Consider the following 15,050-nt stretch of genomic DNA (forward strand, 5'->3'; position numbering starts at 1 on the left):
TAAGAATTATGTGGGACTCTATCAAGAAGGATAACCTGCGGGTGATTGGAGTCCCAGAACAGGGAGAGGGGACAGAAAACACAGAGAAAATAGTTGAAGAACTCCTGACACAAAACTTCCCTGACATCATGAAAGACGAAAGCATATCTATCCAAGATGCTCATCGAACCCCATTTAAGATTGATCCAAAAAGAAAAACACCAAGACATATTATCATCAAACTCACCAAAACCAAAGATAAACAGAAAATTTTAAAAGCAGCCAGGGAGAAAAGAAAGGTTTCCTTCAAGGGAGAATCAATAAGAATATGTTCTGACTACTCAGCAGAAACCATGCAGGCAAGAAGGGAATGGGACGACATATACAGAACACTGAAGGAGAAAAACTGCCAGCCAAGGATCATATATCCAGCAAAACTCTCTCTGAAATATGAAGGCGAAATTAAGATATTTACAGATAAACACAAGTTTAGAGAATTTGCAAAAACCAAACCAAAGCTACAAGAAATACTAAAGGATATTGTTTGGTCAGAGAACCAATAATCTCAGATATCAGCACAACACAAGGTCACAAAACAGAACGTCCTGATATCAACTCAAATAGGGAAATCACAAAAAACAAACAAATTAAGATTAATTAAAAAAATACACATAACAGGGAATCATGGAAGTCCATAGGTAAAAGATCACACTAATCAAAAAGAGGGACTAAATACAGGAGGCATTGAACTGCCATATGGAGAGTGATACAAGGCGATATAGAACAATACAAGGTAGGTTTTTACTTAGAAAAATAGGGGTAAATAATAAGGTAACCACAAAAAGGTATAACAACTCTATACCTCAAGATAAAAAACCAAGAAAAACGTAACGACTCAACTAACATAAAGTCAAGCACTATGAAAATGAGGATCTCACAATTTACCAAGAAAAACGCCTCAGCACAAAAAAGTATGTGGAAAAATGAAATTATCAACAACACACATAAAAAGGCATCAAGATGACAGCACTAAAAACTTATTTATCTATAATTACCCTGAATGTAAATGGACTAAATGCACCAATAAAGAGACAGAGAGTCACAGACTGGATAAAGAAACACGATCCATCTATATGCTGCCTACAAGAGACACACCTTAGACTTAGAGACACAAACAAACTAAAACTCAAAGGATGGAAAAAAGTATATCAAGCAAACAATAAGCAAAAAAGAAGAGGAGTAGCAATATTAATTTCTGACAAAATAGACTTTAGACTTAAATCCACCACAAAGGATAAAGAAGGACACTACATAATGATTAAAGGGACAATTGATCAGGAAGACATAACCATATTAAATATTTATGCACCCAATGACAGGGCTGCAAGATACATAAATCAAATTTTAACAGAATTGAAAAGCGAGATAGATACCTCCACAATTATACTAGGAGACTTCAACACACCACTTTCGGAGAAGGACAGGACATCCAGTAAGAAGCTCAACAGAGACACGGAAGATCTAATTACAACAATCAACCAACTTGACCTCATTGACTTATACAGAACTCTCCACCCAACTGCTGCAAAATATACTTTTTTTTCTAGTGCACATGGAACATTTTCTGGAATAGACCACATATTAGGTCATAAAACAAACCTTTGTAGACTCCAAAACATCGAAATATTACAAAGCATCTTCTCAGACCACAAGGCAATAAAACTAGAGATCAATAACAGAAAAACTAGGGAAAAGAAATCAAATACTTGAAAAATGAACAACACCCTTCTGAAAAAAGACTGGGTTATAGAAGACATCAAGGAGGGAATAAGGAAATTCATAGAAAGCAACGAGAATGAAAATACTTCCTATCAAAACCTCTGGGACACAGCAAAAGCAGTGCTCAGAGGCCAATTTATATCAATAAATGCACACATATAAAAAGAAGAAAGAGCCAAAAGCAGAGAACTGTCCCTACAACTTGAACAAATAGAAAGTGAGCAACAAAAGAATCCATCAGGCACCAGAAGAAAACAAATAATAAAAATTAGAGCTGAACTAAATGAATTAGAGAACAGAAAAACAATTGAAAGAATTACCAAAGCCGAAAGCTGGTTCTTTGAAAAAATTAACAAAATTGATAAACCATTGGCTAGACTGACTAAAGAAATACAGGAAAGGAAACAAATAACCCGAATAAGAAATGAGAAGGACCACATCACAACAGAACCGAATGAAATTAAAAGAATCATTTCAGATTATTATGAAAAAATGTACTCTAACAAATTTGAAAACCTAGAAGAAATGGATGAATTCCTCGAAAAACACTACCTACCTAAACTAACACATTCAGAAGTAGAACAACTAAATAGACCCATAACAAAAAAAGAGATTGAAACGGTAATCAAAAAACTCCCAACAAAAAAAAGCCCTGGCCCGGACGGCTTCACTGCAGAGCTCTACCAAACTTTCAGAGAAGAGTTAACACCACTACTACTAAAGGTATTCCAAAGCATAGAAAATGACGGAATACTACCCAACTCATTCTATGAAGCCACCATCTCCCTGATACCAAAACCAGGTAAAGACATTACAAAAAAAGAAAATTATAGACCTATATCCCTCATGAACATTGATGCAAAAATCCTCAACAAAATTCTAGCCAATAGAATCCAACAACACATCAAAAAAATAATTCACCCTGATCAAGTGGGATTTATACCAGGTATGCAAGGCTGGTTTAATATCAGAAAAACCATTAATGTAATCCATCACATAAATAAAACAAAAGACAAAAACCACATGATCTTATCAATTGATGCAGAAAAGGCATTTGACAAAGTCCAACACCCATTCATGATAAAAACTCTTACCAAAATAGGAATTGAAGGAAAATTCCTCAACATAATAAAGGGCATCTATGCAAAGCCAACAGCCAATATCACTCTAAATGGAGAGAACCTGAAAGCATTTCCCTTGAGAACGGGAACCAGACAAGGATGCCCTTTATCACCGCTCTTATTCAACATCGTGTTGGAAGTCTTAGCCAGGGCAATTAGGCTAGACAAAGAAATAAAAGGTATCCGGATTGGCAAGGAAGAAGTAAAGTTATCACTATTTGCAGATGACATGATTATATACACAGAAAACCCTAAGGAATCCTCCAGAAAACTACTGAAACTAATAGAAGAGTTTGGCAGAGTCTCAGGTTATAAAATAAACATACAAAAATCACTTGGATTCCTCTACATCAACAAAAAGAACACCAAAGAGGAAATAACCAAATTAATACCATTCACAGTAGCCCCCAAGAAGATAAGATACTTAGGAATAAAAGACCTATACAAAGAAAACTACAAAGCTCTACTACAAAAAATTCAAAAGGACATACTTAAGTGGAAAAACATGCCCTGCTCATGGATAGGAAGACTTAACATAGTAAAAATGTCTATTCTACCAAAAGCCATCTATACATTTAACGCACTTCCGATCCAAATTCCAATGTCATATTTTAAGGGGATAGAGAAACAAATCACCAATTTCATATGGAAGGGAAAGAAGCCCCAGATAAGAAAAGCACTACTGAAAAAGAAGAAGAAAGTGGGAGGCCTCACCTTACCTGACTTCAGAACCTATTATACAGCCACAGTAGTCAAAACAGCCTGGTATTGGTACAACAACAGACACATAGACCAATGGAACAGAATTGAGAACCCAGACATAGATCCATCCACGTATGAGCAGCTGATATTTGACAAAGGACCAGTGTCAATTAACTGGGGAAAAGATAGCCTTTTTAACAAATGGTGCTGGCATAACTGGATGTCCATTTGCAAAAAAATGAAACAGGACCCATACCTCACACCATGCACAAAAACTAACTCCAAGTGGATCAAAGACCTAAACATAAAGACTAAAACGATAAAGAGCATGGAAGAAAAAATTGGGACAACCCTAGGAGCCCTAATACAAGGCATAAACAGAATACAAAACATTACCAAAAATGATGAAGAGAAACCCGATAACCGGGAGCTCCTAAAAATCAAACACCTATGCACATCTAAAGACTTCTCCAAAAGAGTAAAAAGACCACCTACAGACTGGGAAAGAATTTTCAGCTATGACACCTCCGACCAGCGCCTGATCTCTAAAATCTACATGATTCTGTCAAAACTCAACCACAAAAAGACAAACAACCCAATCAAGAAGTGGGCAAAGGATATGAACACACATTTCACTAAAGAAGATATTCAGGCAGGCAACAGATACATGAGAAAATGCTCTCGATCATTAGCCATTAGAGAAATGCAAATTAAAACTACGATGAGATTCCATCTCACACCAGCAAGGCTGGCATTAATCCAAAAAACACAAAATAATAAATGTTGGAGAGGCTGCGGAGAGATTGGAACTCTCATACACTGCTGGTGGGAATGTCAAATGGTACAACCACTTTGGAAATCTATCTGGCGTTATCTTAAACAGTTAGAAATAGAACTACCATACAACCCAGAAATCCCACTCCTAGGAATATACCCTAGAGATACAAGAGCCTTCATACAAACAGATACATGCACACCCATGTTTATTGCAGCTCTGTTTACAATAACAAAAAGTTGGAAGCAACCAAGGAGTCCATCAGCAGATGAATGGGTAAATAAATTGTGGTATATTCACACAATGGAATACTACGCATCGATAAAGAACAGTGACGAATCTCTGAAACATTTCATAACATGGAGGAACCTGGAAGGCATTATGCAGAGCGAAATGAGTCAGAGGCAAAAGGACAAATATTGTATAAGACCACTATTATAAGATCTTGAGAAATAGTAAACCTGAGAAGAACACATACTTTTGTGGTTACGAGGGGGGGAGGGAGGGAGGGTGGGAGAGGGTTTTTTACTGATTAATCAGTAGATAAGAACTGCTTTAGGTGAAGGGAAAGACAACACTCAATACATGGAAGGTCAGCTCAATTGGACTGGACCAAAAGCAAAGAAGTTTCCGGGATAAAATGAATGCTTCAAAGGTCAGCAGAGCAAGTGCGGGGGTCTGGGGAACATGGTTTGCGGGGACTTCTAAGTCAATTGGCAAAATAATTCTATTATGAAATCATTCCGCATCCCACTTTGAAATGTGGCGTCTGGGGTCTTAAATGCCAACAAGCGGCCATCTAAGATGCAGTAATTGGTCTCAACCCACCTGGAGCAAAGGAAAATGAAGAACACCAAGGCCACACGACAACTAAGAGCCCAAGAGACAGAAAGGGCCACATGAACCAGAGACCTACATCATCCTGAGACCAGAAGAACTAGTTGGTGCCCGGCCACAATCGATGACTGCCCTGACAGGGAGCACAGCAGAGGACCCCTGAGGGAACAGGAGATCAGTGGGATGCAGACCCCAAATTCTCATAAAAAGACCAAACTTAATGGTCTGACTGAGACTGGAGGAATCCCGGCGGCCATGCTCCCCAGACCTTCAGTTGACACAGGACAGGAACCATCCCCGAAGACAACTCATCAGAAATGAAAGGGACTGGTCAGTGGGTGGGAGAGAGACGCTGATGAAGAGTGAGCTAATTATATCAGGTGGACACTTGAGATTGTGTTGGCAACTCTTGTCTGGAGGGGGGATGGGAGGATAGAGAGGGAAGCCGGCAAAATTGTCACGAAAGGAGAGACTGAAAGGGCTGACTCAAGAAGGGGAGAGCAAGTGGGAGTAGGGAGTGAGATGTATGTAAACTTATATGTGACAGACTGATTGGATTTGTAAACGTTCACTTGAAGCTAAATAAATGTTATTGAAAAAAAAACAAAAAATAAATACAATAATCCCTTAATGTCCCAGAGACAACAGACAATAGCAAACCACCTAAAGAAACAGGCCAAGATGAGCCCAGCAAGTGACCAAAATAAAGAACTAGAAATCCTCCCTGAGGAAGAAAAGGTAATGGAGCTTCCTGAAAAGGAATTCAAAAGACTTATGTATAGGGCCCTCAAAGAGATAAGGAAAACACAAACAAAACTATGGAAAACACGGACAAAACCAAGGAAAGCACAAACAAAACACTGGGAGAATTGAGGAAAACAATACAAGCACAAAATAAATAGACAATTGGAAACCATACAAAAACAGCAACTAGAAATCCAGAATTTTAACAATAAAATTTCAGAAATAACCAACTCAATAGAAAGTCATAGGAGTATAATTGACACAATGGAAGACAGGATCAGTGGAATACAAGACAAATCCCTTGACACTAATCTGAGGAACAATAAAAAAAAGAATGAAAAAAGATGAAGAAAGCCTAAGAGTTAGATAGTATCAAGAGGAATAACTTACACATGATTGGAACCCCAGAAGGGGAGGGGCCAATAAAAAGCACAGAGAGAACTGTTGGGCATTTGCTGACAGAAAACTTCCCTAATATCATGAAAGATGAGAAGATAACTATTCAAGAGGCACAATAGACCCATACAGGATAGATGCCAAAAGAAAAACACTGAGACATATCATAGTCAAAACTTCCCAAAACCAATGACAAAGAAAGAATCCTGAGAGCAGTTTGGGAAAAATAAAAGATCACCCACAATGGGGCGTTGATAAGACTAAGCTTTGATTCCTCAGCAGATACCATGCAGCCAAGAAGGCAATGGGGTGACATATATAAAACCTGGGAAGAAAATCTGCCAACCAAGAATTATATATCTAGCAAAAGTGTCCCTCAAATGTGATGGTGAAATTAGGACATTTCCAGATAAACAGAAATTAAAGGAATTTGTAAAAACCAGATCAGCTGTACAAGAAATGTTACAGGGAGGTCTTTGGACAGAAAACCAACAACACCAGGCAACAACCTGAGATTAAAACATGTGACAACACCAGCCAGATATCAACCCACATAAAAAGAAAAAAACTCTCAAAAATAAAATAAAGCTAAAAGATGAAAAATAGGGAACCAGGGATGATGTCAATATGTAACTGACAACCACTTCAAAACATAAAGGGGGAATAAAGGGCATAGGTTTAGAACTTCCATATGGAGAGGAAGTCAAGGCGATATCAAGAAATAAATTACTGCTTTAAGCTTAGGAAAATAAAAGTAAATTTCAAGGTAAACAAAGTTAACAAACCTACTATCAAAATATAATATAAAATTTTAAATATAAAAGAAGAAAATTGTAAAGATTCAGTACATGCAAAACCAACAACAATGAAGGAAATGAAATGAAAGAACAAGCTAAAAAACAAACAAAAAAAGCACTGAAAATTAAGCACAACAAACTGTCAACACAACAAAAAAAGGATATAAAATGACAGCAGTAAACTCATACCAATCAATAATCACACTGAATGTAAATGCCCTAAGTGCACCAGTAAAGAGATAGAGAGTGGCAGAGTGAATTAAAAAACATGATTCATCAATATGCTGTTTGCAAGAGATACACCTTAGACACAAAGATACAAATAAACTAAAATTTAAAGAATGGAAAAAGATATATCAAGCAAACAACAACTAAAAAACAGCAGGAGTGACAATATTAATCTCTAATAAAATAGACTTTAAGGGAAAACCTACCATAAAAGACAAGGAAGGACATTATATAATGATTAAAGGGTCAATCCACCAACATGGTGTAACCATAATAAATATATATGCACCCAATGATAGAGAAGCCCCAAAATACATAAAACAAACCCTAACAGCATTGAAAAGAGAAATAGACACTTCCACAATAAAACTAGGAGACTTTAACACACCAATCTTGGTGAAGGACAGAACAACTAGAAAGAAACTCCACAAAGACACAGAAGATTTAAATACCACAGTCAATCAACTAGACCTCATAGGCATATACAGAACACTTCACTCAACAGTGGCAAAGTACACTTTCTTTTCCAATGCTCATGGATCATTCTCCAGAATAGACCACATTTTAGGCCACAAAGCAACCCTCAACAAATTCAAAAACATCAAAATAATACAAAGCATCTTCACTGATCACAACACCATAAAAGTAGAAATCAATAACAGGAAGAGCAAGGGGAAAAATCTAATACCTGAAAATTAAATAACACCCTGCTTACAAACTACTTTGATAGAAGAAATCAAAGATGGAATTAAAAAATTCCTAGAATCAAGCAAGAGTGAAAATACAACATACCAAAACCTTTCAGCAAAAGCAGTGCTCAGAGGTCAATTTATAGCAATAAATGCACACATCAAAAAAGAGTAAAAATTAAAATGTTAACCTTACAACTGGAACAATTAGAAAGAGAGCAGAAAAAGAAGCCCACAGTTGCCAGAAGAAATTAAATAATAAAAATTAGAGCAGAAATAAATGAAACAGCTACCTATAGACAACTGATCTTCAGTAAAGGACCAAATTCTATCAAATGGGAAAGAGTCTACTCAACAAATCATGCTGGCAGAACTGGATATCTATCTGTAGAAAAATGATACAGGACCCATACTTCACACCATACACAAAAATTAACTCAAAATGGATCAAAGACCTAAACATAAAACCTAAATCTATAAAGATTATGAAGGAAAAAAATAGGAACAATGCTAATTATGAAGGAAAAAATAGGAACAATGCTAGGGGCCCTAATATATGGCATAAATAGAATACCAAACATAACTAAAAATGCACACACAGAAGAGGATGAACTAGATAAATGAGGCCTCCTAAAAATTAAACACTTATGTTCAACAAAAGACTTCCCCAAAAGAGTAAAAAGAGAGTCTACAGATTGGGAAGAAAAAAAAAAACTTGACTACAACTTATCCAACAAGGGCCTAAACTCAAATTTATAGAAAACTTGAACACTTCAAAGGAAAAAAAAAAAAGACAAACCAATTAAAAACTGGGCAAAGGATATGAACAGACACTTCACCAAAGACATTCAGACTGCTAACAAACATGAAGAAATGCTCACAGTGATTAACAATCAGAGAGATGCAAATCAAAACTACAATGAGATGCCATCTCACCCCGACATTACTGGCGCTAATCAAAGTACCAAAAAATAACAAATGTTGTCCAGGTTGTGGAGATATTGGAAATCATACACTGATGGTGGAAATGTAAAATGATACAACCACTATGGGAAATGGTATGGCACCTCCTCAAAAAGCCAGAAATAGAAATACCATATGATCCAGGAATCCCACTCTTGGGTATATACCCTAAAGAAATAAGAGCAGTGACATGAATAGCACACCCATGTTCATTGCAGCATTATTCACAATAGCAAAAAGGTGGAAACAACCTAAGTGCCCAGCAGGAGATGAATGGATTAACAAACTGTGGTACATACACACAATGGAATAATATGCAACAATAAAGAATAATGATGAATCCACTAAATATAACATGGATTAATTTGGAGGACTTTATGCTAAGTAAAATAAGTCAACCATAAAAGGAAAAATATTGTATGGGACCCTTATTATGAAGTAACAACAAAAGGTTTACGCCAGGAAAAAACAAAAACATTCTTTGAAAGTTACCAGGGATGGAAGGAGGAGGGAAGGAAAATTACCAAATAGATAGTAGACATGTTAATATTGGGGAAGGGAAAGGCAATACACAATGTGAAAGAAGTCAGTACAATATGACCAAAGCAGGACAGGACACGGAGAGGGACACGGGAATAAAGGGCAACTACAGTAACTACTATGACATAGACAATCCTGCAACAATAGTATTAACAAACAATAACTTATAAATGGATACATAGATATGCCAAGAGGTGTGAGAGGGTGTAAGGCAGCATACTCATTGGCAGATACAGGTTTGGTGATGTATATTTCTGAGTACATGACTATAGGTGCTTCTCATATATTAACATAGAAAATTAAGCACGCAAGTGGCACAGTCAGGGAAACCTCTCAGACATAACCGAACATCTCTCAGGATGGACTTCCTAGGCTTGAAAGCAAATGACCACAGACTTAGGAGACATCTACATCAGTTGGCACAACTTAGTTCATAAAGACAATGTTCTACATCCTACATTGGTGAGTAGTGTCTGGGGTCTTCAAAGCTTGTGAGCAGCCATCTAAAGTACAACTGTTGGTCTCTTCGAGTCTGGAGCAAAGAAGAGTGAAAAAAGCCAAAGACTCAAGGGAGCAATTACTCCAAAGGACTAATGGATCACACGAACCACAAGCCTACAGTATGAGATCACAAGAACTAGGTGGTGCCTGGCTATTACTACCAACCGCTCTGACTGAGATCACAACAGAAGGTCCCAAACAGATCGGGAGAAAAATGTAGAAAAAAAAATCAAATTCACAAAAAATTTTTTTTAAAAACCAGGAGGAACCCCTGAGACTATGGCCCTAAGACACCTGTCTGACCTGGAACTGAAGCCATTCTTGGAGACCACCTTCCAGCTGAACAATAAGCCCATAAAATAAAGAGTGACACCAAGAGGAATGTGCCTCTTAGAAAAATCAATTATACAAGATCAAAAAGGCAATATTTGCCCAAAAGCGAAGATTAGGAGGCAAGAAGGGGTGAAAAATCAGGACAAACGGAAATAGGGAACCCAAAGTGGAAATGGGGAGAGTGCTGACACATTGTGGGGAATGAAGCCAAGGCTGTGAAACACTTCGTGTACAAACTATCTAATAGGGATCTAATTTGTTCTGTAAGTTTTCACCTAACTCACCATTTAAAAAAAAAAAAAAGGTCCCCATTTGATTGTTAGAAGTGACTTAAAAGTTAAATTTGTGTAATAAAATTAAATTGTATGCATTTGTTTCAGAAAGCGAAAACGTGGGATGTGAACTGTGGGAAGTAAAGATCCCTTCATTCACTGAGTCAGCCAGCAAAGGAACTTAATTAGAATAATACCCAACTGCACTTGTATTGTTAAGGAATGTTAGACAAAGTTTTGTTGTTGTTAATGATATTTGGCATGTATAATATTCCTCATCTTCAGAGAACTTGACAAACATTGATTTAAGTTTCTTTTCAAATATATTCTTGAATTTAAAGTTATTGTTAATATGTCTAGAAACATAAAGTAAGATTTGTTGGTTGTCACATTGAAGAAACTATTGAAGAAGCAGAGGTGGAAACTGCATATTCATAGAGTAGAGAGAGTTCTTGAGATGTTTGTATTAAAATAGATTTGGGCATTATGTCTACGCACAGTTGATCAAATTGTATGGACAGATTCAGCAACTGTATAATACTCCTATAACTCTCCTATTCTGAGCCCATGGCAGACATCACTAATCAATCCCACATTCCTTCCAGCTAAGCCTTGAGTTAGTCTATCTCTTTGCCATAAGGGTCTCTAGACAGTTAATGCCAGTAGATCAGAGTTGGCATAAGCAAATTGAAACTTATCATCCTGGAGTAAAGTATGGCTCTAAAAAGTTGTCAACAAACAAAGAATCCCCTTTATCACTGTTAATGGCCTGCAAGTGTATATGATTAATAATACATAAATGCAGAAACTAATGTCTCCACCTCACTTCCCACGTGTTGCTTTCTTCATTCATTTGATCTGTCGTTATTAATTTACTTGATTGGTGAATCAACTACTTACTCCCTCTCCCTCCCCCTCTCTCTTCTCTCTTTGTCTCTTGTTTACTTACAGCCCGCCTTATGCTGGGTGCTAAAGAGAAAACAATAGGTATGTAAGACTCACTTCCTGTTCTAGAGGAGCTTACTATATAGTATGGGTATAGAAACAAGATCTAGCTATGTGAATCAGTCAAATGCTATTCCTGTTTAAAATGAATATGATCATTTGAGCTTTTGGTTTATTTTAAAAATGAAAACGCACTCAAGCTGAAAATAATAAAGATAATAATGTGTTTCTTTCCAGTTTGGCAAAGCCACTTTCGATTTCAGGAAGACTTCTGGGGGAACTTTTTGTTGGTTCAACTCTGATAGAAGCTAGAAGCTAAGAAGACCTTATAAAACAAAACACATAATTGCTAAATTATCCTTGTCCAACCATGCCTACTGTTTGGGTTAAGCCGCCCTTTTGCAGAAACATAGAAGGGACAGGGAAGACGTTTCTATAATGGGAAATAGGACGAGGACCAGAGTGATTTGTATTCCACAGGAATATTGTATATGTTGCTGTTTCTCTTTATTCAACATATAATTGAACAATTGAGGGAAGAGCATTCCAGACAGACTGAGCAGCCAGCACAAAAGTCCTAAGTCAGGAGCATGCTTGACATGTTCCAGGAACTGCAAGGAGGTCCATGTAGCTAGAACTGAATGAGCAAAGGAGAGAATGGTAAGAGACGAAGGAGATCTAGAGAATATAGAGCATTGAATACTATTAATGACTGGATTTTACTCTAGTGAAATGAGAAATATTTGCAGCATCTTGAGCAGAGGGATAACATCATCTGTCATATTTGAAAAGTATCACACTGGTTTCTGTGTTGATAGACTGGAAGGAGGCAAGAGTAGTGCCAGTGGACCTGTGAGAAGGCCATTGCAACAGTCCAGGTAGGTGATGACTGGAGTTTGGACCAGAGTGTGGTAGCAGTAGAAGTGGTGAGAAATGATGTGTTCTGGATATATTTTGAAAATAGAGCCAATATGCTAAATTAGAAGAGTAAGGTATAACTCCAAGGTTTTGGGTCTCAGCAATTAGAAGATGGAGCTGACATAACTAGAACATGGAAGGCTGTGGTTGGACCAGGTTTAGGAATGAGATCAGGAGTTCAGTTTTGAACATGTGTAAGTTTGAGGTGTCTATTAGATATCTAGGTGGAGATGTCACATAGCGTGTATGAAGATAAGGAAGAGGTTGGCCTACAGAAAACATTTCGAAATCATCAACAACATAGCCATGGTGCTGGATGAGATCACAAGGGAATGAATATAATAAGAAATGAGAAGAGGTACAAGGACTGAGCCCTGGCAATTCTAATATTAAGAGGTTGGGGATAAGGTGAAAGAAGGAATCAGCAAAGAGCTGTGAAGGAGAAGTTGGTAAGGTAGGAGGTAAATCAAAACCAAAAAAAATCCAAACCCAGTGCTGTTGAGTTGATTCCAACTCATAGTGACCCTATAGGACAGAGTAGAACTGTACCATAGAGTTTCCAAGGAGAACCTGGTGGATTTGAACTGCCAACCCTTTGGTTAGCGGCTGTAGTGCTTAACCAGTCCGTCACCAGGGAGGTAAATCAAAAGGGTATGAAATCCTAGAAGCGAAGTGAAGAAAGTGTATCAAGGAGGAGGGAGTGATCACCTAGGTCACATGCTGCTGATATATGAAGTGAAATAAGGATCTAGAACTCATCATTGGATTTAGCAAAGTGAGTTATTGGTGACCTTGACAAGCGCAGTTTTAACAGATGATGAGAAAAAACCTGATATGAGTATGTTTAAGAATGAACAGGAGGAGAGGAATTGGAGATATTGACTATACACTATTCTTTAGTAGAATTTCGCTGCAAAGAGGAATTAAAAAAAATAACAATAAAAGGACTAGTAAGTGGTGCATTCCTAACATTTGTGAAGTCCAGGGCAAAAGAACAAATGGATACCTACATACAATATGTAAAAATTACATACCAAGCTAACAAACCGTACAATAAAATATGTTCTTTCCATTACATTGAAAAATATACCTTCTTAAAAAGCTGGAAAGCCAGGTTCAAGTCTAGAATTCTTGGGCTTTGGAGTTCCAGTCAGAACTTGCTGGCACTGGGAAAGGGCCTGTGGTCCGCATGCCTTCCCTTTCAAACCCCAGCTCCATCGTATATTGTATAGGACCTTATGTGCTTGTGTGTGGACATCCAGTGTGTGTCCAAGCTGTGGCTCAATCTAGGGATTATGGACCCAGAAAAGAGGAATGTGCAAGCCTTGGAAGGGGCTAAGGACTATTTGGGCATGGAATTCTGGGACCAGGGTGCCCAGAGTATGGTCTAGAGAGCAGAGAGTATCAGCTCTGGATAAGCACTCATCAGACTCTTCGCCCCATAGGGACATACATGACTGGAGAAGGGCCAAAATGGGGCCCTGTGAGGTGCAGGGCCAAGTTCAGGGGCCCTCTTGCCTCCTCTCAGGGCAATACTGAGCTGGGGGGGAAAATGGGTAAAGGGAAAAAAAAAGTTTTAGATAGGATTAGTAACAGCATGTTTATTTGCTCGTGAAAACAATTCAGTAAAGAGGAAACATAGATGACATGAGAGAATTATCAAAGCAGTTCTCTGAGCGGGCAGAAGGGAAGAGGACCTAGTGCACAAGTGTGAAAATTGGCTTTGGATATAAGCTTAAATAGTTCTTCTATGGTGACAGGTAGGAAGACAGAGTATGTGGGCGCTGATGCTGATGAGGGAGTAGCTGTGGTTGTGGGAGGATGTGGAAGTTTGCCTCTGGTTAATCAGCACTCATTTCCAGAAGATCCCAGATGAAGAATGCCTTGCCAGAATGCTATTTCAGTTCAAAGTTGACTTTTTTTTCATTAACTTAATCTCTATTTGTTGTTGTTGTTGTTGTTAGCTGCCATTGTGTCAGTCCCTGACTCGTGGCAACCCCATGCACAGCTGAACCAAATACTACCCAGTTCTGCACCATCCCCTTGATCAACTGATCATGGATCATGGTTCATGGATCTGACTGATGTGATCCATAGGGTTTTTAATGACTGATTTTTGGAAATAGATCTCCAGGCCTTTCTTTCTAATCCATCTTGGTCTGGCAGCTCCAGTGAAACCTATTCAGCATCATAGCAACACAATCCTCCAGTGACAGATGGTTGGTGGCTGTGCTTGAGGTACATTGGGCCGGAATAAAACCCAGGTCTCCGAAGTGGAAGGCAAGAGTTCTACCACCGAACCACCACTGCCCCCATAATCTCTATTTAAGGACTCACTAATGATTCACTGTTTTTTGAGTACCTTAAATACTTATACTCCACAATGATTCACTGTTTTTTGAGTACCTTAAATACTTATACTCCACATTGTATGGCTCTGTCACTTTCACAATTTCTCCATAAGGAAACTGATGCATAGGGAAACAGTGATTTGTCGAGGGACGGTAGCCAATAAGTGGTAGAAACAGCCC

At 38.0% G+C, this 15,050-nt stretch overlaps 1 protein-coding gene across 3 annotated transcripts in view; it reads left to right on the top strand.

The window, feature by feature from the left end:
* CPQ (carboxypeptidase Q) overlaps nt 1–15,050 on the top strand; it is a 549,531-nt gene that overhangs the window by 491,966 nt on the left and 42,515 nt on the right. The window contains exon 9 of one of the 3 annotated variants that reach the window (XM_064267919.1): nt 11,608–11,643. The exons of the other annotated variants lie outside the window; for them this stretch is intronic. Coding sequence (XP_064123989.1) covers nt 11,608–11,643 — 36 coding nt within the window. The remainder of the gene's footprint in view (nt 1–11,607; nt 11,644–15,050) is intronic. 3 annotated transcript variants of the gene reach the window in all.

Source organism: Loxodonta africana, chromosome 14, assembly GCF_030014295.1.
Source record: "Loxodonta africana isolate mLoxAfr1 chromosome 14, mLoxAfr1.hap2, whole genome shotgun sequence".
Classification (NCBI taxonomy): domain Eukaryota; kingdom Metazoa; phylum Chordata; class Mammalia; order Proboscidea; family Elephantidae; genus Loxodonta; species Loxodonta africana.